The sequence below is a fragment of the Platichthys flesus genome, chromosome 6, assembly GCF_949316205.1.
Source record: "Platichthys flesus chromosome 6, fPlaFle2.1, whole genome shotgun sequence".
Classification (NCBI taxonomy): Eukaryota; Metazoa; Chordata; class Actinopteri; order Pleuronectiformes; family Pleuronectidae; genus Platichthys; species Platichthys flesus.
In genome coordinates, this window is record NC_084950.1 from 23,874,336 (window position 1) to 23,901,691 (window position 27,356).

Here is a 27,356-nt window from a genome sequence, read left to right on the forward strand (position 1 = left end):
TCTCATCTGGTCAGGGTCTCCGGACCTCCAGATCCACCCGGGCCAGATCAAAGATGGAGGAAACACTGTGTGACAGTGGTACAGATTTCCAGGGGAGACTTCAAAAAGACTTCAATAGATAATCCAATTGAAATGGACACATCACCTTTAGGTGCCGCTTTGGGAGATTCTGGGCCTAATTTTTCTCTTCCCCCTTTTTAAAAAAAACAATCATTCCTGAGTTATTAGTTAGACTGAGTGATGGTTTGTATAAGGCTGTAAAATAACAATGCGTCATCCTCTTGGGATCGGAAATATTTGGCATCTGTGTGTTATATGGGTATGGCAACATACTCACCTCTGAAGTAGAGTTACGTTTTTCAAAGACCTTAATGAATGGAAAAGTTACAGAATATGTAAAAATGAAAGGAATATACCCCTTGACTTTATCTGGCACCCAGAAAACCGTCATGGGAGCTGATAGTTGGATCCATCTTAAATCATTAAAATACAGACTTCTGCGTTTTGCAACCACAAAACTCCCTAAATGTTTTAGTCAGCACAACATGTAGCTTTCCTAACCAACTCTTCTGCTCCATTTTGGTTCTCTGCATTTAAATCGAAGCGGGTTCTCTCTCTCAGGCGATCACCATTGGCTGAGGCTGCGGGACTGAATCCTCCCACGGCCGGTTCCGTGCCGAAAGCCCGGTGCAGTGTGGGTGAGGAGCCCCATCATGAGTCTGGACCTGAGCTGCGGAGCTGCTGCGCTCTGGACGCGGGCCAAAGCCTGTCTGGTGTCAAACCAGCCTGAACAGATACTCTCAGACATCTCATTTCTTCACCTCATTCCTGAGACGGGAGTCTGCCCACCCCTTGTGTAAAGCAATTTAAACCTGATAGGACATCATCTGCCTATCTCCACTCAGGATCTCTGCCGGACTATTACACAGTCGCTCTTCACTTTCCGCGCTCATACGCGCGTTTCCACCGTGGCATGGCTTTTACGCGCAGACCTCCGTCCACCCGAGTGATGTCTTCTTAATCCAAGCTTGGTTATTTTTGTAGATTGGGCAAGTTGTGACTTGTCAAATGTTTCTTATTTTTCTTTCATCCGTGGAAATGCTCCGTCCAGATCCATAAAGGACCAACGACTGGTTAATATGAACTTGTTGCCAAGTGGAATATGTTTTTATCTATCTGTGGCAATCTTCTGGCTGACGGCCGAGGTCGATGCGTCCTGGTGGTAAGAAGATCACTGCGTTTTATTTACATCTTCATTTAAATGAAATAGTTTACTGAAGCTCTCTTAGTGACACTTTTTACATGCCGCACAAAAAGCGCTCTAGTGCGCACACGTTGTAATTGATCTGTCGGCAGAAATATTGAAATGGGATTTGTGTAAAATAATTTGTAGTAATTGATTCTTAACTGATACTCTGTTTACCTTTTTGCTTTTTTTAGTTGTATTAAAATAAAAACAGTTCCATAACGATAATGAGATTTTCTGTTATTAATCCACCTTCACAGCTTTCAGCTTGAACACTTGGACAGAAACATTTTCAGTAGAATTACATTTCTCTGTATTTGCTGCCTTTAAGCTCCTTAGCCTTTAATGAATATTTACACCAGAGGTGTTTACTAAACCCAAAGCTCACACTGGCTGTGACACTGAGATGCTGTTTGAACAGATCCTTTCTCCAATGGTCTCTAATCGTTTATAAAATCCTTGCAGATTGCAAGTGTTCTCTTTCCCAACCAGCCTCTCCTCATGTTCTGCAGGGACCTGGGAGTGTGGAGGTTTCAACACCTTTCTCAACAAAACATATTTCTGCCCTCTTGCTTCATTTGATCCTATTTCTGTGTTTGTAGAATTAAGCTGTTTACCTTAAAGTGATTTGCACATTGTTCCATTGAATAATTACAGTAAAGACAGTATAGGGATCAAATCCTGTACCAGTCCAGCCCTCTGCCTGTACTGGCAAATGAACATTGACATATTTTGCAGACAGCTTTCTAAAGTGCTTCCTCTCTGTCTGTCTGCTCCGCTCTGCAGGTACATGGGCACCCTGGGCTCCCAGGTCATGTGTGACAACATCCCTGGCCTGGTGAACAAGCAGCGCCAGCTGTGCCGCCAACACCCCCGAGTGATGCAGGTCATCGGGGCTGGGATGAAGGACTGGATCTCAGAGTGCCAGCATCAGTTCCGCAGCCACCGCTGGAACTGCAACACCACGGCGAGGGACCACAACCTGTTCGGACGCCTGCTGCTGCGCAGTGAGTCCCCCACTCATTGGAAACTTCAATTCTGGACTAGTGGAGATGTTCAGATAATGCTGTCTGTCATCTGGGTGATGTGAGATCAAACGGCATTTATCTACAGTCTAGAAACATCCTACTTGAAGAAGTCAGTGAGTGTCTCTTAGCTCTGCTCCTCTGTAGTTGACCTGTGATCCGTCTGAAGGACAGACACAGTTTGACAGGTTAGATGAGTGAGGAATTCATTCAGTGCTAATTTGACTTCTCATTCAGTCAGTTACCTGGACCCATTAGATCATGTCCATCTCAAACCCCTGTTCCATCTTTCTCTGTAGACAAATGCTGTATCGTCGATTTGTTATTTACCGAGTTGAACAGTCCTCACATTGAGCTGTCATGGTTCACAGTTGTCATCTCTGAAGGAATAAGAAGTTACATTTGATCAAATCTGAACCTTTGTTTAAAAACTCTCCTTTCTCCTTGTGGGACAACACCAATTATTTGCCTGTGTCCTGAACGTGACTTTCTATCATTTGCTTTTGGAAACTGCAGTTAACGTCATCAGGATATCAGTGACCAGGTAATGCTGTGATAATTATAGCTGCATTGTGTTGGTCCATGTTTCAGCCCTGCAGTGCTGTAAGTGATATCAGATGCAGAAAGTGTGTGTACAAAGCATCTTATTCATGAGACAATGACTTCAGGGGCCGTCAGGTGCCTTAAACGCAGCATGGCTGAGGGTAGAAAGTTACTGACTAGATTGCCTGCTACTATATCTGCTGGCTCGTGTTTCCAGGTCATTGTGTGCTGCTGGCACCTCCTGGAAATGAACGCCTGCGCGCGAGCCCGTGTGTAACGGCACACCGATTTCTCTGCACTGACAAACATGTTTGACCACATGCCTGAAGTTAAAGCTGATAAAACCAAACAATTGAGCGTTATATTTACTACAACACAGATGCTTGCTGGGGGAAAAGATGGTTCCCTCTCAGATACTATTCATGGTTTTATTTCTCTGTCTCAGGTTGGATCACATTCCACACCTTCCCTGTCTTTACAATTGTACATGTATCAAGTCCACTGGTTTCGCTGTCAGTTTGAGCTCGTGTTGGGGGCTTATATGTTCCTCTGTGTTTAGTACAGTCTAGCACAGGGAACAGACAAGATGCCAATGGAGGAAATGGGTCTGATAATTGCTCAATCATTTAAAGTTATTTATCAAGCAAGTGCATTATAAATATAACATTTACCAATTTAGCTTCTCAAATAGAAGTGTATAAATATATAAATATATATATATATATGCTTTTTACACTATTTTAATTGAGTTTCTATTGCTTTTGACAAAAGAAGAAATCTGAAGACATCTCCCTCATAATGTGATTATTTTTTATTATTTTCTGACATTTTATAGAAAAAATAATTGTTTGTTAATTAAAATAATTATGTCCTAGTTTGTTCGAGTTCATATTTTAGCCTCTGTACTGTCAACAACTGTTGGATTCAGTTTTATCCTAGTGATGTTTATACTTGAGCTACTGTCTCAGTTGCTCTACTAATTACTCTAAACTCAGCTTCTTCAAAAGAGAAATGGCAGAAATGGTGACTTTCTCTAAGTTAGCTAATCCCTCCACTTTGAAGCTCCACGTCGGCTTGTTCGCTCTGTTTCTGCTCTCTGGTTCTCTCTCTTTTTTGAAGACGAGAGAAGTCACAGATTTTTTTTTTTGGGGGGGGGGATGTACTTAAATATAAATGTTCTGTAGAGTGTGACAAATGACTCCTCCTGAGGAGTGAAGTGTGATTAGCAGCATCAGGGATTGAAATGATTTAAGAAGAATTGAGCAGTGATAAGCAGCCTGTCACTGCCTGTGACAGATGAGAAGTCTGGACAGAAGCACTCTGTCAAACCAGATGTGTCACTGTGCATCTCTGGAGCTAGAATCGGTGCGTATCCCCTGCGAGGACTTGTTATAACAAGTCATAATCTTTTTTTATTGGACCTGGCGGCCTGATGTTCCTCTCCCATGCCCTGAGATTTAACCTGCGAGGCGGATCCTTTGACTTAGTCTGTTTCATGTTGGGGCCTCTAATCAGCCGTGTGGTATTCGGACCTCCCAGCCGGGCCCCGGCCGTGTCACACAACATTATCACGGAACGTCAAGGCACCCTCAGAAGCTCCTTATTGTAAATGTCAGGAGGCTAATTTCAAACAATTACACAGGAGTTTTTCTCTCAGCATTCCCCTCATTAACCTTGTTAGGCACGCTCAACTTAGCTGCTGGACTGACACACACACACACAGCCACACACACAGCCACACACACAGCCACACACAGCCACACAGCCACACAGCCACACAGCCACACACACACACACACACACACTCTCACACACACACACATCTAAATGTTTGCCATGACTGGAAGTCATTTCTGTCTCTTTCTTCTAAAACTGGTGCTAATACCAGGATTAAGATACAGTGATCACAAGTTTAAGATTTTTTTCTTTTGAGACGGACATTTTGCTAAAAAACCTTTTTATTATGATTTAAGAAAAAATTATCTAAAGCAAAGTTCTCAAATGTTTGAACTTGCCATCCCAAAAAAATACAGCATAATAACCAAATTAAAATTGGAAAGTTGTTAAAATATAAGAATAAATAATTGGTACGCACCAAAAACGGTACTCTTGTGTAACCCAACCTTACTCATCAAAGCAACACACTGAGGATTTGGTCGTTACGCGCTTGTAGAATCGAATTCAGGTTAGAATAGCAAGTTAATTCTTCTTCAATAGAAATCAACCAAGAAATGTAGTTGAATTTATTTTCATGCATTTATTTATTTATTTACGTTAATATTGGTCCTGAAGATAAAACATTGTCACATTATGAGGCTTCCCATAATACTAGTTATCTCATGAAATGAGTACTATAGTTTAAATTATGAATTTTATTGTTAACCCTTAAAATCACATTTCTTGTTACTGAAAGAAACATAATAAGAGAGTTTGGGGATCTTTACCTATTGTACTAGCCTCTCCCTTGTGTTTGGCTGAATTTCAAATCTAGAGTCTTGATAAGAATCAGAAATACTAGATAGAAAATATTTTTAAATCCCCCTTTTTAGATGTAAAATAAAAATATTTTTTTCTCCCTCAGATAAACATAAACACACTCGCAGTTGCTTTTCCGCTCCTGAATAGTGTCTGCAGAATTTCCTCTCAGGTCACTGTGAATTCCCGCTGAGCTCCAGAAACTGGAAGTAGAGTCTGAACGTAATCTCACACAAGACTAACAGTTAGACAAAAAAAAACGGAAAAAGAAAATCATTTGTGTCGAGAGACTTGTTGATTTAAATTCAGATTACACTTTTTGCAACTTATGTTTGACATTTAAAAATAATAAAAGATATATTCAAATTAAAAAAAAAAGCAGCTCTAAACATGTCAAGAATTCACTCCTTTCACTGCTGTCACTGAGAACTTTCACATGTGACACACACACACCCTTTGATCTCTCATCAGTTACATGGAGAGGCAGATAAGGGCAGATATCAGGGCCTTGCTGGTAAACGTTAGATGCTTATCCACCTTGGAGGTAGATGAAGCGCTTTAATTCCAGGCCTTGCATGAAATAAAAGCCTGGAGCAGACAACAACAAACATGGGTCATACAGGTAGCAGCAGCGGGGGCCAAACATCTAAAAGATCAGTCTGTGTTTCATGGTGTGATTGTGCCGTCAGCCGACCAGATCAATGAGAGAAGATAAAACGTGTAGGTTTGATCCCCCATTTCAGATCAATACAGATTATTGCTGTAGAGGAGTGAAGAAGTTACTGTGTTATTTGTTTAATTACATTTTATGCTAATCTCTGGATCACACTAAACAAAATGGCTTCAGAATGAATTTACAAAAAAGTGGCACACATTCATGAACCCTTCAGGTTGACGTGTGAGTAGACTCTGGGACTTTTATCTCACATTTTCAATTGATGCTCAACTTTAATAAAATGCAAACTATTGACATTCCCATCAAGCTCAGTTGTGGTAAAAATGGAATTTCACTCATTATCTACTCAGCACTATGCCCATGGAGGACTTGGTCCACAAAACACTTCTGGAGCTTCAGGGGTATACAGTGTTCAGGCAAATCCAATACAGTTGAAGTCAATGGGAACCGATTCTTTAAATGTGAAAAAACAACAGAGAAAAACATACAATTCCTCCATACGTCTCCAAGTGTCTGTATTATGTACTATGTCAGATACTTTGTCGGCTAATATGTTAGAAAAACATTGGCAATGATTCCTAAGACTTCTTAACACAATCTTATGACAAATAATGATATCAGGACTTGTCATTTAACAGTTTAACCAGTAACCCTATAATAGATAACTATAAATAAAAAGAGAAAGACTACATAGAAATGCAAGTTTCCCTGTAAAATGTAAACACTAATTGACATGTCTTCATATTGGCAAACACAGCGTTTCTGATATGTGTAAGAAAGGCTGCTATCGGACATTTTTTATCCCCAGCTGAATGTATACCTGCATAACAGCAGCACATCAGTATAGTCAGCGTGAGCATGTTAGCACGCTAACACTAGTATATGACTCACAGAGCTGTTAGCATGGCTGCAGACTCTTATTTGGACCGGCTCCAGTGTTCACTGCTTTGGATATTGTACGACACATCCATCCATTTGTTCAGGTGACTCCTCTGAACCCCAGGCAACATCTACACACATTTGATGTTCACACTCTTTCTAGATTTGTCGTTTAACAAAGCCTCAAGCCTTTGAAGTAAATCTTGTTCAATCAATGAAAAATGGAATCAATGGGTCTTTATACTCAGCTCCTGGTGTGAGCAACACGGTTACACACTTGAAACTAGAGTCTGGTGCAAAAGTAAAGACTATTGACAGCTGAGATTTAATCTGCTCTATCTTCCTCAATCTAAGAAATATCTTATTGTTTTGTCATTTTAATGGCAAGTATTGACCTTGACAGATCTGAAAGACCTCTAACTTTTGGCTGGAGACTGGCTCTGAGTTTGTCTCAAAAGGAATAACCTCATATCCACTAGTTTCCAGTGGTAAATTGTTTCAATCAGATTCTTCTCTGCATTACCCTCATTTTTCCTGATGCAGGTTTCCCTGTTAACAACACCTCCGCCTCTCCCTACAGGCAGCCGCGAAGTGGCCTTCATGTACGCCATCTCCTCGGCTGGTGTGGTTTACACGTTGGCACGGGCCTGTAGCCAGGGTGAGCTGGACTCCTGCTCCTGCGATCCCACTAAGAAGGGCTCCTCGCGGGATGCCAAGGGCTCCTTCGACTGGGGCGGCTGCAGTGACCACGTGGAGCACGCCATGCGCTTCAGCCAGGCCTTCGTGGACGCCAAGGAGAGGAAGGAGAGGGATGCCCGGGCCCTCATGAACCTGCACAACAACCGAGCCGGCAGGAAGGTGAGGACGCGCTGACCTTACAGCTGTAGATATCCCTTCAGGAAATCCAGTGATGAAATCATTGAGATGCTATTTCTTCTTAAAAAAACTGCTTTACGTTAGTTTAAAGTTGTCACCTTGCAGTGAGTCAGCTGTGGTGAAGAACATCAAGAGTTAAGTTCTTTGAGTTATAAAGGAAGTACAACATCTGTGGATGCTCACAAAGAGCTTTTTAATCTGAATCTGCTGTACCAGACCCGACAACACGTCTGAAACATTCACCTGTTATTCTGCTTTTACCTGCATCTGAGTTTCACATGTAGTCGTCACGTGTTGATGGACGTTTTAAAATGTGTGGGTGTTTTTTATCTCCCCAAGCATATAATACAGGGGAAATAGTGATTGATATGTCGGTCAGTTCACACATCTGTCCGCCCATCTGTAATCATTTGGTGTCTGGAGCCGCAAACCGTTTGGAATTTTTCATGAAACCTAAATCCAAAGAAGAGGAGCCTTTTGATATTTTCTTCAATTCTTCAAGACTCGTCAGTATTCAAAGCCATGCTTCTTGTTTTGAACGTATTGTGTGAATTGAAAGATTGTCAGGATGAAAAATAGAAACTTATGTGCCATTACTATTTACAATTCAGATTCATGTTAAGACTTGAGAATCAATCAAAATTATGAAATCTTATCCAAATTTAAAGATAGATTGAGTTATAACTGCTGTTCAGCATTTCAAACAACTTCCTACTAATTCCGCGAACGTCTGTCTCTCTGCCTGTGGAACGTTTATCTCGTAAACAATTCATCGTATCTGCTTCACACTCACGGAGCCGGGGAGGTGCAGTGTAAAATTACGTGATACTTTTAATATTGATAAAGATTGACTTAACAGACGACCAGTAGCAGACAGTGGGGGTGGGGCGGTGGGCCTTCAGTCTGTGGACTGAGTTGAGCATATATCTTGTTCTACGTCATGTAGTAAAAGACAGTAACGGTCAGCAACCGACAGCCTGCGCCCAACAACATAAATGTCCCCTCAGATCGTTTTGATAATCTGATTGGCTACAGTGGGTGCTGCTCTCCATCTGATCTGCAACATTCACAGTATCCCTTCCTCTCTAGCAATTTGTCTTCCGAGTAAAGTACAACTTTTGTTTTATAGAACTTTTGATTTGAACGTTGTGAACTTGAAGGTTGCTCGATTGTTTAACAGACCTGTGAAATAGCTGATTGGCAATGATTAACTGAACTGACACCAGTTCAGTAGATCATTCGACCTTACACAGATATAACAGTAACAGTAATTAAGCAAATTCAGTTTCATTTTATGAAAAAACATTCTTCACAATCTTCACTGCAGATTAACCAGGTAGGATGAACACAACGTTTTCTAACTTTAAAAGGTTCTGGACACAACGTCCAGCAGAAAAACTATAAAAATTGACTGTACGTTGTAGAACTGTTTGAGGAGCACTCCCTAAGGACAATTCTGAAGTAGCTCCTGGTCATTAACACAAGAGAACAGAACATTTGAAAGGTTAACAACACTGTACAATCCACACAGAGTTCTCTTTTCTAAACTGATTTCCTGTTGTCCTTTACAGGCTGTGAAGCGCTTCATGAATCTGGAGTGTAAATGTCACGGCGTCAGTGGGTCGTGCAGCGTGCGGACCTGCTGGCTCGCCATGGCTGACTTCAGACGCACCGGCGACCACCTACGGAAGCGGTACAACGGCGCGGTGCAGGTCGCCGTCAACCAGTACGGCACCGGCTTCACTGCTGCACACACGCACTTCAAACGACCTAGCAAGAATGACCTGGTGTACTTTGAGGACTCACCAGACTACTGCATACGAGACCACGAGTCAGGTAAACAGACTTTCAACCTTTTTCTAACCACAGAAGAAAAAAGTTCCAGAGATTCAAACCGCTCTACCTTGAAGGCGTTTCAAAACGACATTCAGCCAAGTATTTACCTACACATCTGCAAGGCCTTTGTTCTCTGTATCAAGGCCTGAGGCGTGAAACATCAGGCGTCCTGCTCTGGTTATGTGGTTCCACTCAAGTTGAAATGACACTGTTCTCACCTGGCCATATGAACCCTACCACAGAAACAAACACTTCAGTGTTGAACTGAGCCACCTATAAATGAGAGGAGGGGTGTGAACAGATTTTTCAGGGACGTTTTCAAGCGCTTGATCAAAGATTAAATGTTCTTGGCATCTCAAACCTGTGCTCTGACAGAAGTGCTTCCAATGTGTTTTATCGTCTTCCAGTGTTTTTTTCTTGTGCCACAGAGGTTCAAAGGGAGGCAGTCAGAGTTAAATGAGCTGCCAACTGCAGGTGAAGCCAGCTAAATGACAAATTCACAATTCTTCTCAATCAATCAATCAAATTGTCTTTTTAGAGCCCATATTCACAAATCACAATCTCCCTCATAAGGCTTTAACAAGGTAAGATAAACCCCGTCCTTTATCCTCTACAAGAGGGAAAAATACATGTAAAATGGACAGAAGTGCAATAGATAAAAAAAACACTATTTCTAACATTCATCAGAAATGACAGTGTAGAACGTAGAGTGGATCAATGGAATTGTCTGACAGAGATGAAGGGAGCAGTAATGACTTTGCAATGATAGAGGTATTGTCAGTAATGGTTGCATATGTGAGTAAGCATTTTGTATATTTAAGCAATCCTGTGGTAATCATACATCGGCGTTCCAGGATCTGTTTTACAAGGGAATCAAAATGAGTGGGACTGGATGTCACACCTGTAAAAGGCTGTTTCCGTACGATTAAGCTTCTTCTCAAATTCCAAAAGTAACGTTGGTTGGAGACGTTGGAGTCTGTGAGCAGTTAACAATGCATGTCTTCCTGCCACGTGTCCAGTAAGATGGTCTGAGACTGGACTGGACTTGACCTAAGCTGATTTCTCTGAAGCTCTCAGTAACAGTAAAGAGTTTTCACTGTGTCATTATAGAGGCGATGGGTTTAACTTGTGTCTTTGAACTAGTCTGAAATTGTATCTTTTGCTTTTGACAACATAAGTGTTGTCACTAAACTGTTGTGTTTGTGTCGATCATAAATTGATTGCGATATTGTTCTTTTTTTATTATCTTGAAGTGATTCTGCAGCTTCGGTATCGGTTCAGGAAAATTCTCCTGCTCAGCGCTTCACAGCTGCATTTTATTTTGTAGTGCAAGATTCACAACATACTTTTAAACATCACTTTCACTGACTGAATAAAACCCATCTAATAATTTGGACTCATCCTTTGAAAATGAGTTTGAAAAACTCGTCCTGAGACGTCACACAGTTCTCATCAGACTGGTAGAATGACTAATCTAAAGCAGGCAGTGAGACCATGGTGTTACTTTACGTCCACTGGTGTCCAGACGCTGTCGTCAGGATGGACAGGCAGCTATAAATATATGTGTAAGTGTGTGAAATCTGTTTTTGTGTGTGAATTCTGAAGCAGGACAGTGGAGTGTGAGAAAGAAAATGTTTGTGTATGAAATCTGTGAGAGAGAAAGAAAAGATGAAGAGGTGTGTGTGAGTGTGTGTGTGTGTGTGTGTGTGTGTGTGTGTGTGTGTGTGTTGGAGGAGGAGGAGGTGGATGCCTGCCAGGCAGCAGATGATCCGTGGCGATCGGGTGTCGGCCAGTTTAAGAGCCATTACACACTTCTGTAGGCTGAAACCTTAGAGCACCACACATCACCATAAATCACCGCTGTTAGAAACACACACACACACACGCCTGAGGGCACGGTCGGCCAGCAAAAGCAGCATTTTCCTGGGGCAGGTTAGATCACACAACACACACACACACACACACACACACACAATGAGTTAGTTTACAGTGTGTCACAGTGAGAAGCCTCTCTGAAGTCTTCCTTCACACAGGCCAGCCACAGACTGTCTGGACCTGCAGCTGTGCAGCTTTAATGAGAAACTCTGCATTTATGTGTAAACTTTGTCCTATTTTAAATATCTTGGTCCCATTTCATTATCATAGCTAATCGATAGTTATCATAGGCCACAGCTCTCCCTGTGATTTATGAACACGTTTAGTCCAGTTCATTTATAGTCTGTAAATTCTATACTAATGTTAATAATTTATCTGTTAGATATGTCCTTATTCCAGATCACTAATCTACATTATTTATACTATCAATAGATTATCTATTCAGCGTTGATGTGACATTGTGTCTGTTGACTACACTTCACAGACATATTTTATTTATCTATTTCAATATTTATTTTACCAGTGCTTTACTTAGTTACCATCTATTAGCTTGCAGCCTCCACTGTCCACAGGAAGTGTGAACAATGCTCTTCCCATTAAAGTCCAATTTAGTGACTGTTTAGTGACTGATGAATACTTTGATTTCCATCACACCTGTTTCCATGTAGTTTAACTGTCTTACTTAATGACTCCTGGATGTTATAGCGAGGCGGGGAACTGTCCATCCGTGTGTCATGTCTCCTGTGCCGCGATGCACGTCATCGGGCACTGTCACAGCCGTTTACGGTGCTCAGAACTCTTTATGACCTCAGGTAGTCTGTCAAACCTGCTCCGACATCTTCAGGGATGCACAGTTTTAATTTAGAGGCTCAGACTGCCTCATGGGATATTTAAAAAATATAAATTACAGGAGTGAATTTGTAGTGATGCTTGATCTCTGCGAGCAGTGGGACAGAATATCTGAGGCTCAACTAACTGATTTTGAAGCTTTCAAACCTGTTTTTGTATAGATTATTTCTGTTTTGGATAGTGTTAGATAGACAGGAAACGCTAGGAGCGGAGTTAAGGTTTACAGGTTGCAATGAACGCACCAACTACCACTAGACTACTGGACTGACTCTCCACCAGGACACATCAAAATCTAAAGATAAGCTAAGATGTACCTTTATTTTTATCATCGCCTTTGGAGGAAATTCTAATTTGACATTGCAGCCTAAGGACATTTCAGCGCAAGAGTGCAGCAGTAAGATATAAATAAACCAATAGAACCAGAATGTAGAAGTTATGAGATCAAAATGTAAATACTGGAGGCTGTTGTGTGATTTTGCAAGTTTATTCAATATGTGCAGTAGTCTTTGATGGATTGTGGGTTTTAGTCTTGAGGAGACATGCAGGCAGGACTTTTTACTGATGAATCATGAAACGTGTTGAATTTTGATTTACAGTCAAGGGGAAGAAATAGAAGATAAATCATTAGTATGAACAGAAGAGGAACGTGTGGATGTCTTCACAATTAAGATGGTTTTATATATTTTTTAAATATTTATCTATATTTATATTTATGATCTCTGGACTAAATGTCACCTGGTCTGTGAGTATCTGTAATACTGTTAACCAGATAATAGAGAGAATGAATAGTTGACATGTGAACTCACTGAGCTGAGGTCTCTGAATCCTCCTGAAATCCTCTCTCACCTCCTGCTGGACCTCTGCAGGTCTCAGGGCCTCCTTTAGAGAACAAGTGGGGGCTTCCCAGCAGACACCAGGGCTGTATGGGCTGTGTACATGTAAGCAGGATGAAGTAACACACAAACACACACAGACAGTGTGTTCGTCATGGGCCTCTCATGAGAACCTCACTTACTCCCTCTCTGAGGACTGGCTCCCCTGGGACACACACAAAGACAGGCATGTAAACCTGCCCTCAATCATGACACATAAAGCACACTGAATCACTCTCTCTCTTTAACATGGGCACACACACACACACACACACACACACCGACATGAAGAGCAACCGTTGAAACACACACTTTGAGTTATTCACCCCTTGTTCTTCCTCAAATCACAAACACACTGAAAAAAAACTCTCAAAGACATGCAAACTTACCGTCAATCATTCTGAAACATGCAGACTGAATCCATTCTCCATCTCTCACACACACACACACACACACACACGCTCTCTTTCTCTCTGTCTCTCTATCTCGCACACACACACACTTAAACCCAGGGCCCAGAGAGATGTGAGACGGCTCCTCCGTGCCACTTTTAAGTGTGAAATCAATTTCCCTGGGCCCCGGTGAGGCTCAGGTGCTAAACTCATCTCTCGGCGCCCCCTCATCTTAATTCAATAAGCAGACGTGGAGAGCAAGGCCTGTGAGGAAGCCTCTCTGGCCGTGATGTCACCCCTAGCAGCATACCGTGGATGACGGGCGGGCGCGCTGCCAGAGAGGGGCAGGCCTTCAGGTCATGCCCAGACATATTACCTGGCGAGGGAACGGTGCAGAGACGCCGAACACACAGAGCGAAGCAAAATGTAAACACTAGCGAATTCCAGAACAATGTTCGAGATGGTACTTGAAGTCAGCGCATCATTTTTTCTAAACCTCTATTTATACAGGAGAAGTCAGCTGAACACACACACTCGACACATATGTTCTTCTTCAGCAACACTTAACACAGTCAGACAGTAACGTGTTCAGTCCTCCACGGGATTAGCATCTGGACCACAGCAGCTCAGAGGAAAGAACCTGGATTCAGAATTAAATATCAGACATCTTGAGGCTCATGGTTTGCACATTCTTTTCGTTCAGGTATTTTCACCAAGAATTTGATCTGTCACAAATCCTTTCAATCAATATTTCCCTGCGTCCAAAGTGAAATGATCTGCTTGTGTGTTTCGCTCACAACCCAAATATAGAAATAAATATCAGGAGCTGGATATTGAGCAAGTTTTCGTAACTATCACAGGGCTTGTTCTAAACCTGCCTGTTTGGAATGGTGTGTTCTCCTGGTCTGTGTTAATCATCTGGAGCTTCTATAGATTAAAAGACAATGGTTCAGAGTGAAGTTAAAATAGAATTTGCTCTATTTCTGTTCTCATGTATAGTTTAAATATAAATTTGAATATTAACATAATCTTCAGACCCAAGTTAACAACTTTTCAAAATAAAAGCTCTGTAATTCAGCTCAATATAAAGCATTGCAGAAAAAAGTTATTAGCTTTTCCTTTGAAGACATCTAAAGAGGAGGTTATTCTATGAACATTGCTGCTATGAAAGAGGGCAGCTTAAAAAAAGATGACTTTGCAAACTTAAAATGTAAAATGTTGTCTGAGACATAACGGTAAAACAGTAGGCCCAAAAATGTAATTTATAAAAAATAAATACGGTGTAAAAACAAAAATATTTTATATTTTGTGTCGCCTCGACTCAAACTAAAAGGTATCCTGCCAAATGTTTGCTCAGCTTTGATTCTCTGGGCATAATATATGGAAGAGTATAAAGACATCGATTAAGTCCACTCAGTATCTTTTTTTCCAGAGCTTAAAGCCAAATCTCACTACCTTCCTCAGGTGATGGTTCTGGCTCAGCTAGAAGTTTACAGTGTCGTGTCAGGGCAGTTACATCCGCTGTCTCCCAATACATGGTCATATAGAGCTTGAAATAACAGTTATTGTCATGATGCATAAAGTGTCAGAAATCTCATAAAGCAGTGAAAAGGTGACGTCTTGCCTGAGATGCAGTTTACAACTCAAAAATATTCAGTGGACTGAAATCTAGCACAGTTTGGTTGAGGTGAGTGCTGTACTGTTCGATGCTCTCTTCTGATGTGACCTGATAAAACCCCCAAATAACCACAGCCATGACCTCTGCAGACACGACACAGTGAGTTTATACAGTGTCAGCGATGCCAGTCAGTCTAGCATGAGGAGATAGTGGTGTGTGTTTGTGTGTGTGCGTTTGTGTGAGAGCGAAGGTTGTCTCCTGTGAAATGAACAGCTGATGAAGAGTGGGAGCGCAGGCTGACGGCTCCTATCATCAATCTCTCATCTCTCCATCGTCTTAACGCTCATCATCTTACCCAGCCTCCGCCTGTCTCATCCTCACCGCGCTGCCAGTGTTCTGCTGTGATCCCATTGGCTCCCGACAACCTATGAAACTACTCTGATTGGACAAACTGTGGCTCATATTCTGCCAAGTCACATTCCTGATTCCACTTTGGAGAAGCATGTTAAAGGGTCACTTTTCGGCAAAGTATCTCTTCAGGACGTCTAAAATCCTGAGTAATTTCCCAGGATGCTTGTCACCTTTTTTTTTTTTGTCAGTGTCAGACTGTTTCTCCACTGCACCAGTTTGCCACTGTCCAACAGAACCAGTGTCATGTTGGAAGCAAACTACTGAGATGTGTTTTTATATATTATAAAATTATAAATTGCGTTTATTAAAACAATTAAAATTCATTCCACGGAGCTGGTAACTTTAAGAAGCAGAAGTTGTGACATCCTATGGATCAGATATTTTTCTTTCTTTTATTGAAAACCAAATCTGCAGACCAGTTTAAGATATGGAAAAGGGTGAGGGTTATGGGTTAGGGGTCAGCAGGTCAATCCATCAACATGATCTGAGATCATTCAAAGACTTTGAATTACAGTTGCATCTAATAGCAAAGCAGTGAGTAGTAGTTCAGTCAGCTCACATGTGAGATGCTTATCACAGCACAAGAACAGAGTCAGAATTTAAAGTCCTGGCCCTGACTTCCTCACATCCACAGATTTAAGGGGACACACCACCAAACTGTGGGGGTGTGTGTTGTAGAGGATTGTGGAGAGAGAGGCACGTCACATGATTAAAACAGCACAGCTCCAGTAGGCTGCCCCAACTAGTCGCCGGCATCACACTATTTATGGCACTGGGACAGAGCAAATCAGAATCTCCATGAAGCTTGTCGAAGCATGTAGTGCTGTAAAACCTCCAGGAAGACGTATCTGTGTTTGATTGACCAACTCACCTGACCTGAGGCCCATAGGGAATCTGTGGGTTGTCCTCAAGAGGAGGTGACCAGACGATACAGACGAGCTGAAGGCTGCTGTCGAAGCAGCCTGGGCTTCATTAAGGCCTCAGCAGGCTGGGGGGCTCCACGCCACCTACACGCGCACTGAGTCTGGTTCTGTTCCAGTTATCTTCAAGTTAACGAGAGAGATTCTTCTCTCAGACGCCACAGTGTTTGCTCATTGTGGAAACTGTTGGGTTTCTCTATAATAGTGCAAGGTCTTAACTGAAGACTGGGATCGAACTCTCTTAGAGGACATGCCCTCTGAGCCACAGCTGCCCAAATGATTAGCTATGATTTAACTATAATCATTGAAAATAAAACAACAAAAATGTATTCCTACAAAATGATGCTGCGATGCTCAGCACATAACATACTGCAGTAGAAAGTAAAACTCTCTCTCCCTCCCTGCAGGGTCGATGGGGACAGGAGGGCGGGTCTGCAACCGGACGTCCCGAGGAGTGGACGGCTGCGAGGTGATGTGCTGCGGCCGGGGCTACGACACGTCCCGGGTCAGCCAGACCACCAAGTGCGAGTGCAAGTTCCACTGGTGCTGCGCCGTGCACTGCCAGGACTGCCACCAGCAGGTCGACGTGCACACCTGCAAAGGCCAGACGTGACCTCGCCGCCGCCATCACTGAACACTACTGACCTGCTCACGTTACAGCAGCAAGGTCACACTGCGTCACGTAGAGTGACAGCAAGGGACTCGCCCACTGATCACCTGTCAATCAAACAGTAGGTAGTTAGATTCTCTGTAAAATGACGCTTAGGCCAAACAACACGAGACACAGACACGCCACGTCTGTGTGTTTGACCACGAAGCTTCAAGACTCCAGATGATTAGAGCAACAGGATTAATCACTAAAATGAATGATCAGTGCATTTATTCAAAAAGAAACTATATTGATCAACATGAATTCACAGCTTCTACAGTGAACTCTGGTTTCACAGGTCGAAGGTTGGATATCTCTCTCTCTCTCTCTTTCATGCACGTGCCCTGCCAATGCAACTGATCTCAAAAAGCTGTAATTCGCCACCACAGATGTTATCTGTCGCCGTCTCTGTATTTACACAAACTACACTTACAACAACCACAATCGCACCTTCATCCCCGTCGTGTGCACGAACATGACCCCCCCCCCCTTGTTGCTGATTGGCTGGAACAGTGTTGTGGTGTTTGGGTTATCCAGCGTTCAGGTTTCCAAAATAAAGTGTATTTTATTATAATCACCCATCCCACCTTTAAATAAGAGTTACAGAAATGATATGGTGTCGAAATAAATCTGCTGGTCCTAGTTCTGACAGTTCGGAGGTAAACAGATATAAAAACACAGCAGCCCCGAGGACTGTGCACTGAAAATATATCTGAAGTTCTGTAATCTACTGTAGTTATGGCAGATCTGTGACCAGGGGCAGAGTCGCCTCGTTCACTGTGTCGTTTTTGAGAATTTCAAACTTTTCCAACAGTTTAATGCAAAGCAGAAACAAGCCCATCCTTATCCAGGTCTCCGGCTGCTGGCTCTGATCGCAGGATGTTTTCTCCCTCACCTCACGTGTGAGGATTAAGATCATTTGTTATCAGTCGTCATCGCTGACTCTTTTCCTCTCTTGTGTTTCCACTTTTTAACAGTATCATTTAGAATCTCTCTTATACAGCACATACATTATCATTCGTTTCAGATGTAAAACAAAAAGTCTGTTAATCTCATCCAGCGGTTCGTGTGTCATCTGAAACCATAGACTGTGACGTGCTTTCCTCTAATCTGCTGCTCTCTGTAATTCGCTGAGTGGGATTACATGCACCACAACAGTACACTGAGATTTCACACATACTGTTTAACATCTGCTTCAAATAAAAGCTATGAATTCAGAGGCTTCTCTCAAGTTTATACGCACTACAGCCATTTTATATATAGAACATTCTAATGGTTAACAGACACTGTACTTGGTGGTTTTATTCATGTATTTATAACCATAATTCCTGTGGTGGGCGCTCATAAGTTATGTCAAATATAAATGAATACAATGAAGTAACTATGATCAATCCACCTTCGAGCAGGTAAAATAACCGTACCAAGTGTGATTGTGCCTCTTTCACCATCTATAGGCAAAGAAAGTAACAGCCTCTGCAGTTCTACCACTAGTGCCACCTGCAGGCAATGAGAAAAGAAAAAACGTTTTCGCACTTCAGAGCATTTTCACAAATACGCAAGTGCTTCAGTGGCCGTCTGTTCACTTTGAATCTGCATGAGCAAGAGGGTGAATGAAACATTTGCCTCCTGTGTCGAGGAAAATCATAGCGTGGCTTCACGTGTTGTTCAACTTTGGTGAACTCTGTCCCGCAACATTTGCTTTGCATTCACGTATGTGACCAGGCCTTAACGCTGCAATTTATCTTATCAGCCGAACTTCCATTCTGATGCTGGAGCAAGAATGTGGGCAGTGGGGAATCTAAAATCTGTCCCATCAGACAGAAACAAGGTGAAAATGGGATTAGAACTGGTGAAATGTTTGAAGACAGTGAATTCTAGAAGTGGAAATCTTCAATTCTCGTAAACAAGCAGATCAAGTCCACTGTGCCAATGACCAGCAGTGTAAACTTTGAAGTCTTCAGTGTTAGGCAGATAAAAGATTGTATGTTTAAAGGTTAATAGAAGTTAAAATGTCACATTTGACAAGTTTAAACACTTACTGCAGCCATTAAGAGGACAGGACCTCGCATTGTTACCCTTTGCCTGTAGGTGGCGCAGGCTCGTCTGGGACTCCATTTGTCATTGGAACTGCTGCTGTTAAAAGCCTCTGAATTTAAATAACAGTTAAAGTAAAGCAGAACAATGATCAACCTGGTGACCTTCAATTTCAAGCTCTGAATTTGAACGTTTGCTTGTACAACTGTCAAGTGTCATAAAATGCAGACAGATCATATTCTGTACACTTAATAATCTCCTGTCGCCTCCAAACCAGCGCCAACATCAGTTCAAGGAAACCGCGTCTGAACACATTTAAGTTATAATCTCTAAATCCTCGTTAGTCAATTTCCTGTATTTATTTACACACGTCTGTAAGAATATCTGAAGTTTATTTGTGAAGAAGAAATATTAGTGTCACACAGTTACTAGTCTGTAGTAAGCACAACTCGTTGCATGAGGTAAAAACCTGAGTTTGTTTTTTGTCCTTTAAGCAGACGCAACTTGTTTATAGAGGCATCCCACTTGGCCTTGTTTGTTAGTGTAAATATGTTGTGTAAATAAAGATCAGATATCTAGTGAATGGAACCATTAACTCTAATCCACAGACCGGTCACACATCCTATATAATAACGTTATTTCACTCAGTCCAGGATTTATAATCAGTCACCTCCATGTCAAAATCATCACACTCCCTGTGTTCGATTCTGAGATTGTTACCATGATGAATGGACCACACAAAAAGAAGACAGCTTCTGTTCCCGGTTTTATTCTCAAGTCTCATTTAAGGAGTTTCTTTTTTTAGCTTAACCTACAAATCAAGTACTTAACGTGTTTGTCGGTCGTTTTCTAAAAACAACCCGTTAGATTTTTGCACAAACTGTATTTATCCTTATCTGTTCCTTTCTGTTGAAATGTGTCCTTTGTTTTGTCTTCGAGTTAACGTTGAGGGCATTCATTTGTCAAAACCTCCTCGATCACTCAATTATTTAGATACAGTGATCAGATTCTCAAACTGAAAATACGTTTAAGTTTATAAAAAAACTGAGCTTGTTCTCAATCATTTTAAACTTTAAATAAATTGTATTTATTCATAAGTGAAATCTATACTTTTTGGTTCATCAGCTCCACAACTTAAGTAATAAATCAGACTTGAGATGTGCAAGAAACTGCATTTATTGATTAGAACCCACCGACCTCATTACTCTTCTGTTGGTTGCTGATATTTCCTTTAAAATGTATTTTTCCTCAAGATATTTTTTTCAGTTTAAATGATGTTATTTTTTGTATTCTCAAAATGTCAGGGTTTTTTTCAATGTGGCCATAATACTCTGTTATAAAGCAGCCTCTGTCAGCATCAGTATAGACCGAAGCAGCAGCAGGTTCAACGGGTTAGTGAGGTGGTATTTTGTGGATGACAGCATTAATCCAGCGGTTGGAGGAAGATGTGAAGGATTTCACAGACAAACAATCCAATTTACCAGCTTGTTTCCTGCAGCAGCTCCAGCTGACGGTCAACTGCTTCTGTTGTGAGGCTCTGAGTGAATCGACTTGGTGGAAGAAGCTGCTTGCAGCAATACACAAAAAGTCCTTTATTGTATTTTTTGTCTTTTCACTTTTTTAATGATGGCAATTTAACACCTCTTTTTGTACAACAAAAGAACAGCTGTAAATGATCGAAAACCCCCAAAAATGCAAACATATCAAATAAAGTCAAAACCGATTCTGGATTCTGTTGTTGTGTTTTCTTGTCGTTTTTAACTCCTCCTCCCGTTGTCCTCTTCTGTTCGCGGATTGGTTTGAACCCTTGGCACAGAGCTGTGTCAGTCCAGTCAAATGCAGCATTCTGGGTTTCAGTTCAGCTGTTTCTGTCTGGATGGAGGTCGGCTTCCATGTCTTGGTCCAGGGGGGGCGGGGGGGGGCTCGAGATCAGATGCGGGTGAGTTGGTGCCAGAGGCTGGACGGCAGGATGCTCTCCACCTTCTCCATGATGAAGTTCAGAGGAGCAAACAGCGTGCTGAGGAACTGCAGAGAGAGAAAACACAGAGTCAGCAGGTGAACAAGAAGTTCCTCCACATCAAACTGAGCAGATCTCTGTTCACTTGACCTTGTGTCACACAGGTCGACAAACAATTCAAGGAAATTATGTCGAAACAAGTTGTGTTCAAATTTCTTTGTTTGAATAAAGGGAATCATTTAGACACAAAAGCCTGACGCAGGTATCCAGAGTCCAGGTTGGAGTCTCCACTAAACTGATTCATTTGTTTGAAGCAATATGTTCATTCTCAACTTTGGAAAAGATCTCTTACACAATCACAAGTCAAGGCTACATCCAAACTTGTGTAGATGCTGCTGATTTAGCTCTGGTCACTTCTACAACTGACAAGTTTGTCACTTTCCTGGAGTGTAGCATTTAGTTGTACACACCATAGACTGAAATCAAAGATGGAGGACGCGACCGCTCCTCAAAAGTGTATCATCTGATTGTTTCGGCATTTCATGATACTGAACACTGCTAAAGTTCAGTATGCGTTGGTGGAGGTGTTGACCGACACAGTGAAACTGACGCAGGACGGCAAGAGGCCGTGACAAGTAAAGGGAGTGATGGACAATCTTTGAAGCTTAAATAGAGCTCTATATTGTGAGGGTGTGCATTATAGAGCGTTCTGGAGAGTGAGATGTGTCACGTGATCAGAGCAGCTCAGCTAGGCTGCTTGAACAAGCTCTCATATGTTGTGATTATCATCCGTTTAATTTCACCTGAAATTCCACAAAGATAAAAACGTGTTGCTGTTTAACTGCCAGTGAACACAGGAGTATTATAAGCTCTTATGATAAATAAGGTATCCTGCATTACCAAATGAAATATGTTGTTGAAAAAGATCTAAAAGAAAGAATCTTTTTCCAGGTGTTCCATTCACACCTGGAAAAAGATGTTAATTTTGTTGATGAAAATTATGACGAAATATATTCGTTAACGACCCTTTTTCCATGACTAAGACGAGACGAAGACGTAACGAGGACGGATCTTTGAAAATAAAAACTATGACTAAATCTATTTTAACTTTCGTTGACGAGACGAGACGAAAATGTTGGTGGTTGACTAAGTCACATAATTTTTAAAACATCATCGTATCAGGCCGTCATGAAGTATCAGGAGCGGGCGAGTGTGTGTGTGTGTGTGTGAGTCCTCCCAGATAGCGCTCTGGTCCGTAGCTCCGCCCCCCGCCCCGAGCACTCGCTCAGAGAGACACAGTAAGAGCAGAGCTCATTCACATGGAGCAGCCGCTCAGTGACCGACTGCTTCTTAACTATGGAAACAGTGAAAACACAGTTTCTCTGGTCTCAGCTGATCAGAGATCAGAGCCTCAGCTTCTTGATCAGAGCAGAAGCTGCAGTTGGTTTCTACCGAGTTTCAGTTTCTGTGTTCGCCTCCAGTCTGACCTGCTCTCGCTTTTTGTTTTCACATTTAAAACTAAATATATATTTTTAAGCTATTAGGCTGCAGCTATATGTTTTTATGGAAAAGGAGTTTAATGTGACTATTAAATGTGACTAAAACTACACTAAAATGTTCTGAGTTTATGTCGACGAAAACTAGACTAAAACTAAGAAGGATAAAAAGGACTAAATGTGACTAAAACTAATTTGCATTTTCGTCAAAAGACTAAGACTAAGACTAAATCAAAAATAGCTGCAAAAATGAACACTGCTGAGTACAGAGCAGCCCAGCCTCTGGTTGGTGTTATGGCAACAACCAGTGAAGGAGGAGAGGGGGATGTGGGGGGATAGGGGCTCCAGCAGAGCAGCATGGAGGTCCTGGAGGTTACCACTTTGTCTGATGGCAGATAAAGTCCCAGCAGGGTTTGTGGGGGGTCAGAGAGAAGAGCAAAGAGTCTCTGTGTCGTTGTGCTCTTCACCTGCATGTGTCTGATAGTCGCTGGTTTGTGTGTAACGACCGCCTCACACATCGCATCACATCATCTTTGTGTGTGTGTTCCCTGTGTTTTGAACTGAATGGGAGGGCAGGTAGAGATCGTCCCCTGATCTTAGAAGAAGCGATGTAGCACTCAGACATTTCAGAAGAGTGTCGACCGTGATGTGACATTTCCTTCCAGTCTGCTGGATGGAGAATGTTTGCAGAGGCTCTGACCTTACTGCTCCTGCCACCTTCACACCAAAACATCGGTTACACACCACATAGCATGACAAGCAGATTCCTATCAATTATCTCCACGAGAATAAGCTAATGTAATTTTAATGACCCTGATATAATTACATAACTCACACTGAGACAAATGTTACTGTCACAGCAAAACCTGGCAGAGTGTCACTAAATAGCTCCATGCAGGAGGGGTACAGATATTAAATGTGCAGGTGTCAGTCAAACATGAGAGGAGTTCAGTCACCGTTTGGGTTTGTCCTCTAACATCCTGCACTGCCAGTTAACACCTGATGACCTGATCAACAGCCACACACATCAGATATATGACATTTACTGTGTGAGTGACTCCACAGCTCATTTGGCATATGCGAAACAAAATAAAGTTTGCCTATTGGTTTTAGATCGATTGATAAATTGATTGGTGATCCCTGCATTTAAACTTCTTGTAGCAGTCCACCTTTAGAGCTCAAGAGGCCTCTGCCTGTGTGTGTGTGTGTGTGTGTGTGTGGTTGCGAACAGCACCAGGTCTTTATGAGTAGATGGTATCTGCTGATAGTGTCACATCAGTGGAGGAGAGATGAGCTCACCCACATTCCAGGGGAGCAGTGCAGCACTGCAGGGAGGGGCGGAGTGGAGGCAGCGCCATCCACTGGCAGCTGTGAATACAGGCCGGGGGACTGAAGGTGGCTCTGTGTTGTAGTGCTAATACTAGAAGAGGACATGTGTCTTGTCTCAATGCTGGGAGCTTGCCACAGCTGCTGTGAGGCTGCAGCATGTGTTCAACGCTTGGCACAGAACAGCATGATCACTTTAACTACTCTGGATGAGTGGCTGCAGGAGATGATCGGCTCATCAATCGCAAAAACTCTCTGCTTGACAGTGTAGCTGATGCAGCCCAACAGGAAACTCAACAACACTGTCAAATATGAATATTCATTAAATAAAATCTGTTTTTTATGTTAACTAGCACAGAGCTTATTCTAAACCTGCTTGTTTGGAATGTTATGTTCTTTGGTCCTTTGTTAATGCTGCGGAGCTACTTCAGAATTATTCCTTGTCATTAGTGAGTCCTCCTCAAACAGTTCTACTCTCACTTTTTAATGTTTGTGTGCATAACTTTTTATAACAGTCAATGGTGGAGCGGCGAGTTAGAGAACTTTGTGTTCATCCTACATGGTTTATCTGCGATGAAGATTTTATCGTCAATGTATTTTCATATTATGCACCTGAATTTGCTTTATTCCTGTTCACATGTGTGGTTTATAGATTGGTTTGAATAATTTACTGAACTGGTTTTAATTTTTCATACTTTGCATGTCACTATTTCATGTCTGTTATGCAACTGACCCAATCTTCAGACCCTAGTTCACAACTTTTCAAAATAAAAGCCATGCAATTCCGCTCAGTAAAGAGCATTGCAGCACAAAACCAACATCGTGCTTTAACGTTAAAGACAGATTTTAACAGAGGAAGTAATTCTGAGAATTTTGTTGCCCTGACAGAGATCAGCACCTGTCACAGGTCAGTCTGTCTGTCTGTCCATCTAAGGCAAATATGGTGAAATGAAAAATCTAAATATCTAATCTGGCGGTGATGTTTACCCATGGTTTGACCAAGTTAGCAACCGCTGCTGTAGTTTATCTAACTGCTGCAGAGCACAGTCGTCTGTTTATTCAGTTGTTATTAATAATGAAGGTATTGTGTGTCCAAATTGCACCAAACCTCCTTGGGCAATTTACAATACATCTATCATCGTATTTTCTCAAAGTGTCTTCATTCAAATTACTTGACACCTATACCAAGTGGAGCGAGATATATGTTACACACACAGACAGGCGTTTGTGGAATAAGTAGGTTGATGTTAGTTTGTCAGATGTTAAATATCATGTGAAAAACAGAAATTTTAGCCTGAAAACAGTACAAGTAGAAAGGTCAGAGGGTGACTAGATATATTGACACATCCAGCAGGCATTATGGAACTGAAGCAGTTAGCTTTCAGTTTAATCCTTTGTTGTTGACTGAGGTGAAGGTTGAAGGAAAAGTTTCATAATAGCGAAAGGTCAATGTTCACTGACATCATTCCGATTGTTTGTCTGAAGAATATTCACAGCACCTCATGTGTCATGTGGACACCAGCTGTGATAATCGTGCAGCAAAACTTCACAAAACTGTGTGTGTGTGTGTGTGTGTATGTGTGTACTCACAGCTTTAGCAAACACTCCCATGAGCTCGGGGAACTGGTGTGTGAGCAGAGCTAGCATGGCGGTGAAGGAGCAGAGACCGGCTGTGAAGAGGATGAAGAAGGGCAGCTCCTTCTTCGGGTAGACTGACACCTCGTGAAACACTGCTTCCACGTCAGACACAAACACACACACACAGACACACACAGACACACAAATATAATGTTAGTTTGGAGTAACACATTTAAATCACACACATCTATAAATATACTTCACTGGTGGCAGGTAAAAACAAATCTTAAGTCATTTGTACAGCAAACCTTACATTGTACAGGATGTTGTAAAGCATATATTTCAATAATTCAAATTTACTTCCTCAATTAAATGTTGGTGAAACTAGAACCAAACTAAACACAAAATCTTCTGAAATGAGAAGCCAATTGAGCACTTCAATAGAAGAGAAAGAATTTCCACAAAACCCCTACTTATTGGCTGTTTAAACAGCAAGACTCTTCATGACTCTTCATGTGCTGTGTTGAACAGGGAGGTTTTAAAGGCAGCAGTGCAGTCATATGAAAACAGCAGACTTGCCTGATCAGGTTACGTATCGTCATCACGTTGATTATGGGATCAGGACTTAAACTTGTCTAACAAAAGTCTTTAGTCTGCTTTCTGAATTACAATGTGACATAAAAACTAACCAGATCAAATGTAAAAAATGTAACGAAGACATGAAGCTTGATTCAGACTCTCAGGTGAGAAAACTAAACCCAGAGAAACTTTGGCAGGTTCTCCACATTCTCTGAACAAACTACCTGACAAGTACCTGAAATAAGGTGAGCAGATGCCCAAGGGAGAACTGGCGCTGATGGTGACAGCAAATATTGATCTGATGTAGGTTTTATTGTATGAGGGATTTTTGTAAATAAAAGGATTTTAGTGCAAAAAATGAGGCAAACTACAACAGTCACAGATGAATACACAAAGGTTGTTCCACAGATTGACCGTTTACATTGCGTTTACATGGGTCAGTCATCTTTAATGAGGTTGTAAATGAGTTAAAAACTAAATGGGTCTTTTCAGAGAGTGGACAAATAATTGTCTTTAAATAGACACAGTGGTTTGTTGTTGCACTATAATAAACAGCAGGTAAACAAACGTCCTCTCTGCTGCACAGAACCTCAACACTGTGTCGCTGTTGGTGGCTGCACACCAAGTTAATCATGTGTGCAAGGACAGATGAGCTGCTGAGCAGACAGCAGGACGACACACGTCTCACACCAACCAACAAACTTCCACACAAAGAGGAATTAATCATCTAGTATAAAGGACACATTTTACCATTAAACTTTAGTGCCAAACTTTAAAAATAGCATAATAAGAACTTTACGTATACTATAGTTCCTGCAAAGATTTCTAGTTCCAGGGTAAAACTAATCATGAAACACACTCCAACAGACAGGATTGACCTTTTAGGACTGTTGGCTTTTGGTTTATACTGAGTGAATAGATGTGGCATGCAGGTAGAAGTCTGTGTCAGGGCGTCTCTTACTGGGTAACAGCTCTCTGTCGGCCGTCTCTGTGCAGATGGGGTAGGGATAGAACAGGTGACCCTTCTCTAGAGGATAGGGGATCATTCTGAATGCTACAAACACAGAAACACATTCAGACAACATTAGTTTAAATCCAGGTCTCAGTACAGATAATTCATTCTTCAGCGGTAAACATCCAGGTGCTCAAGAGTCACTTTGCACTTGTTTTAAGCTTGGTCTCATAAAGGCCGGTAATGTCATCAGATTTTCAAGATGAAAGAATTCACGATAGAGTTCTTTATT

At 41.8% G+C, this 27,356-nt stretch overlaps 2 protein-coding genes across 4 annotated transcripts in view; one reads left to right on the forward strand and one right to left on the reverse strand.

Annotated features, from left to right (window-relative positions):
* The first annotated feature begins 1,139 nt into the window (after nucleotides 1-1,139).
* On the forward strand, nucleotides 1,140-17,424 carry wnt2 (wingless-type MMTV integration site family member 2). Its single transcript, XM_062390878.1, has 5 exons — nucleotides 1,140-1,222; nucleotides 2,033-2,253; nucleotides 7,425-7,702; nucleotides 9,292-9,556; nucleotides 16,901-17,424. The coding sequence occupies exons 1-5, from the start codon at nucleotides 1,140-1,142 to the stop codon at nucleotides 17,104-17,106; spliced, it is 1,053 nt and encodes a 350-aa protein (XP_062246862.1). The 3' UTR covers nucleotides 17,107-17,424.
* Nucleotides 17,425-20,753: 3,329 nt separating this feature from the next.
* LOC133955516 (suppressor of tumorigenicity 7 protein homolog) overlaps nucleotides 20,754-27,356 on the reverse strand; it is a 59,771-nt gene continuing 53,168 nt past the window's right edge. For 2 of the 3 annotated variants that reach the window (XM_062390382.1, XM_062390384.1), the window contains 3 exons: nucleotides 27,074-27,166; nucleotides 25,546-25,688; nucleotides 20,754-21,201 (listed from right to left, as the gene is read on the reverse strand). In XM_062390382.1, coding sequence (XP_062246366.1) covers nucleotides 21,106-21,201; nucleotides 25,546-25,688; nucleotides 27,074-27,166 — 332 coding nt within the window. In that variant the 3' untranslated portion in view covers nucleotides 20,754-21,105. The remainder of the gene's footprint in view (nucleotides 21,202-25,545; nucleotides 25,689-27,073; nucleotides 27,167-27,356) is intronic. The other variant, XM_062390383.1, reaches the window with a different exon arrangement.

Excerpts from the sequence above, each read along its gene's own strand:
- wnt2 (XM_062390878.1), top strand. The coding sequence starts at position 1,140 with ATGAACTTGTTGCCAAGTGGAATATGTTTTTATCTATCTGTGGCAATC. Across the intron at positions 2,254-7,424 it reads CGGACGCCTGCTGCTGCGCA|GCAGCCGCGAAGTGGCCTTC; the intron begins GTGAGTCCCCCA and ends CTCTCCCTACAG. Across the intron at positions 7,703-9,291 it reads ACAACCGAGCCGGCAGGAAG|GCTGTGAAGCGCTTCATGAA; the intron begins GTGAGGACGCGC and ends TGTCCTTTACAG.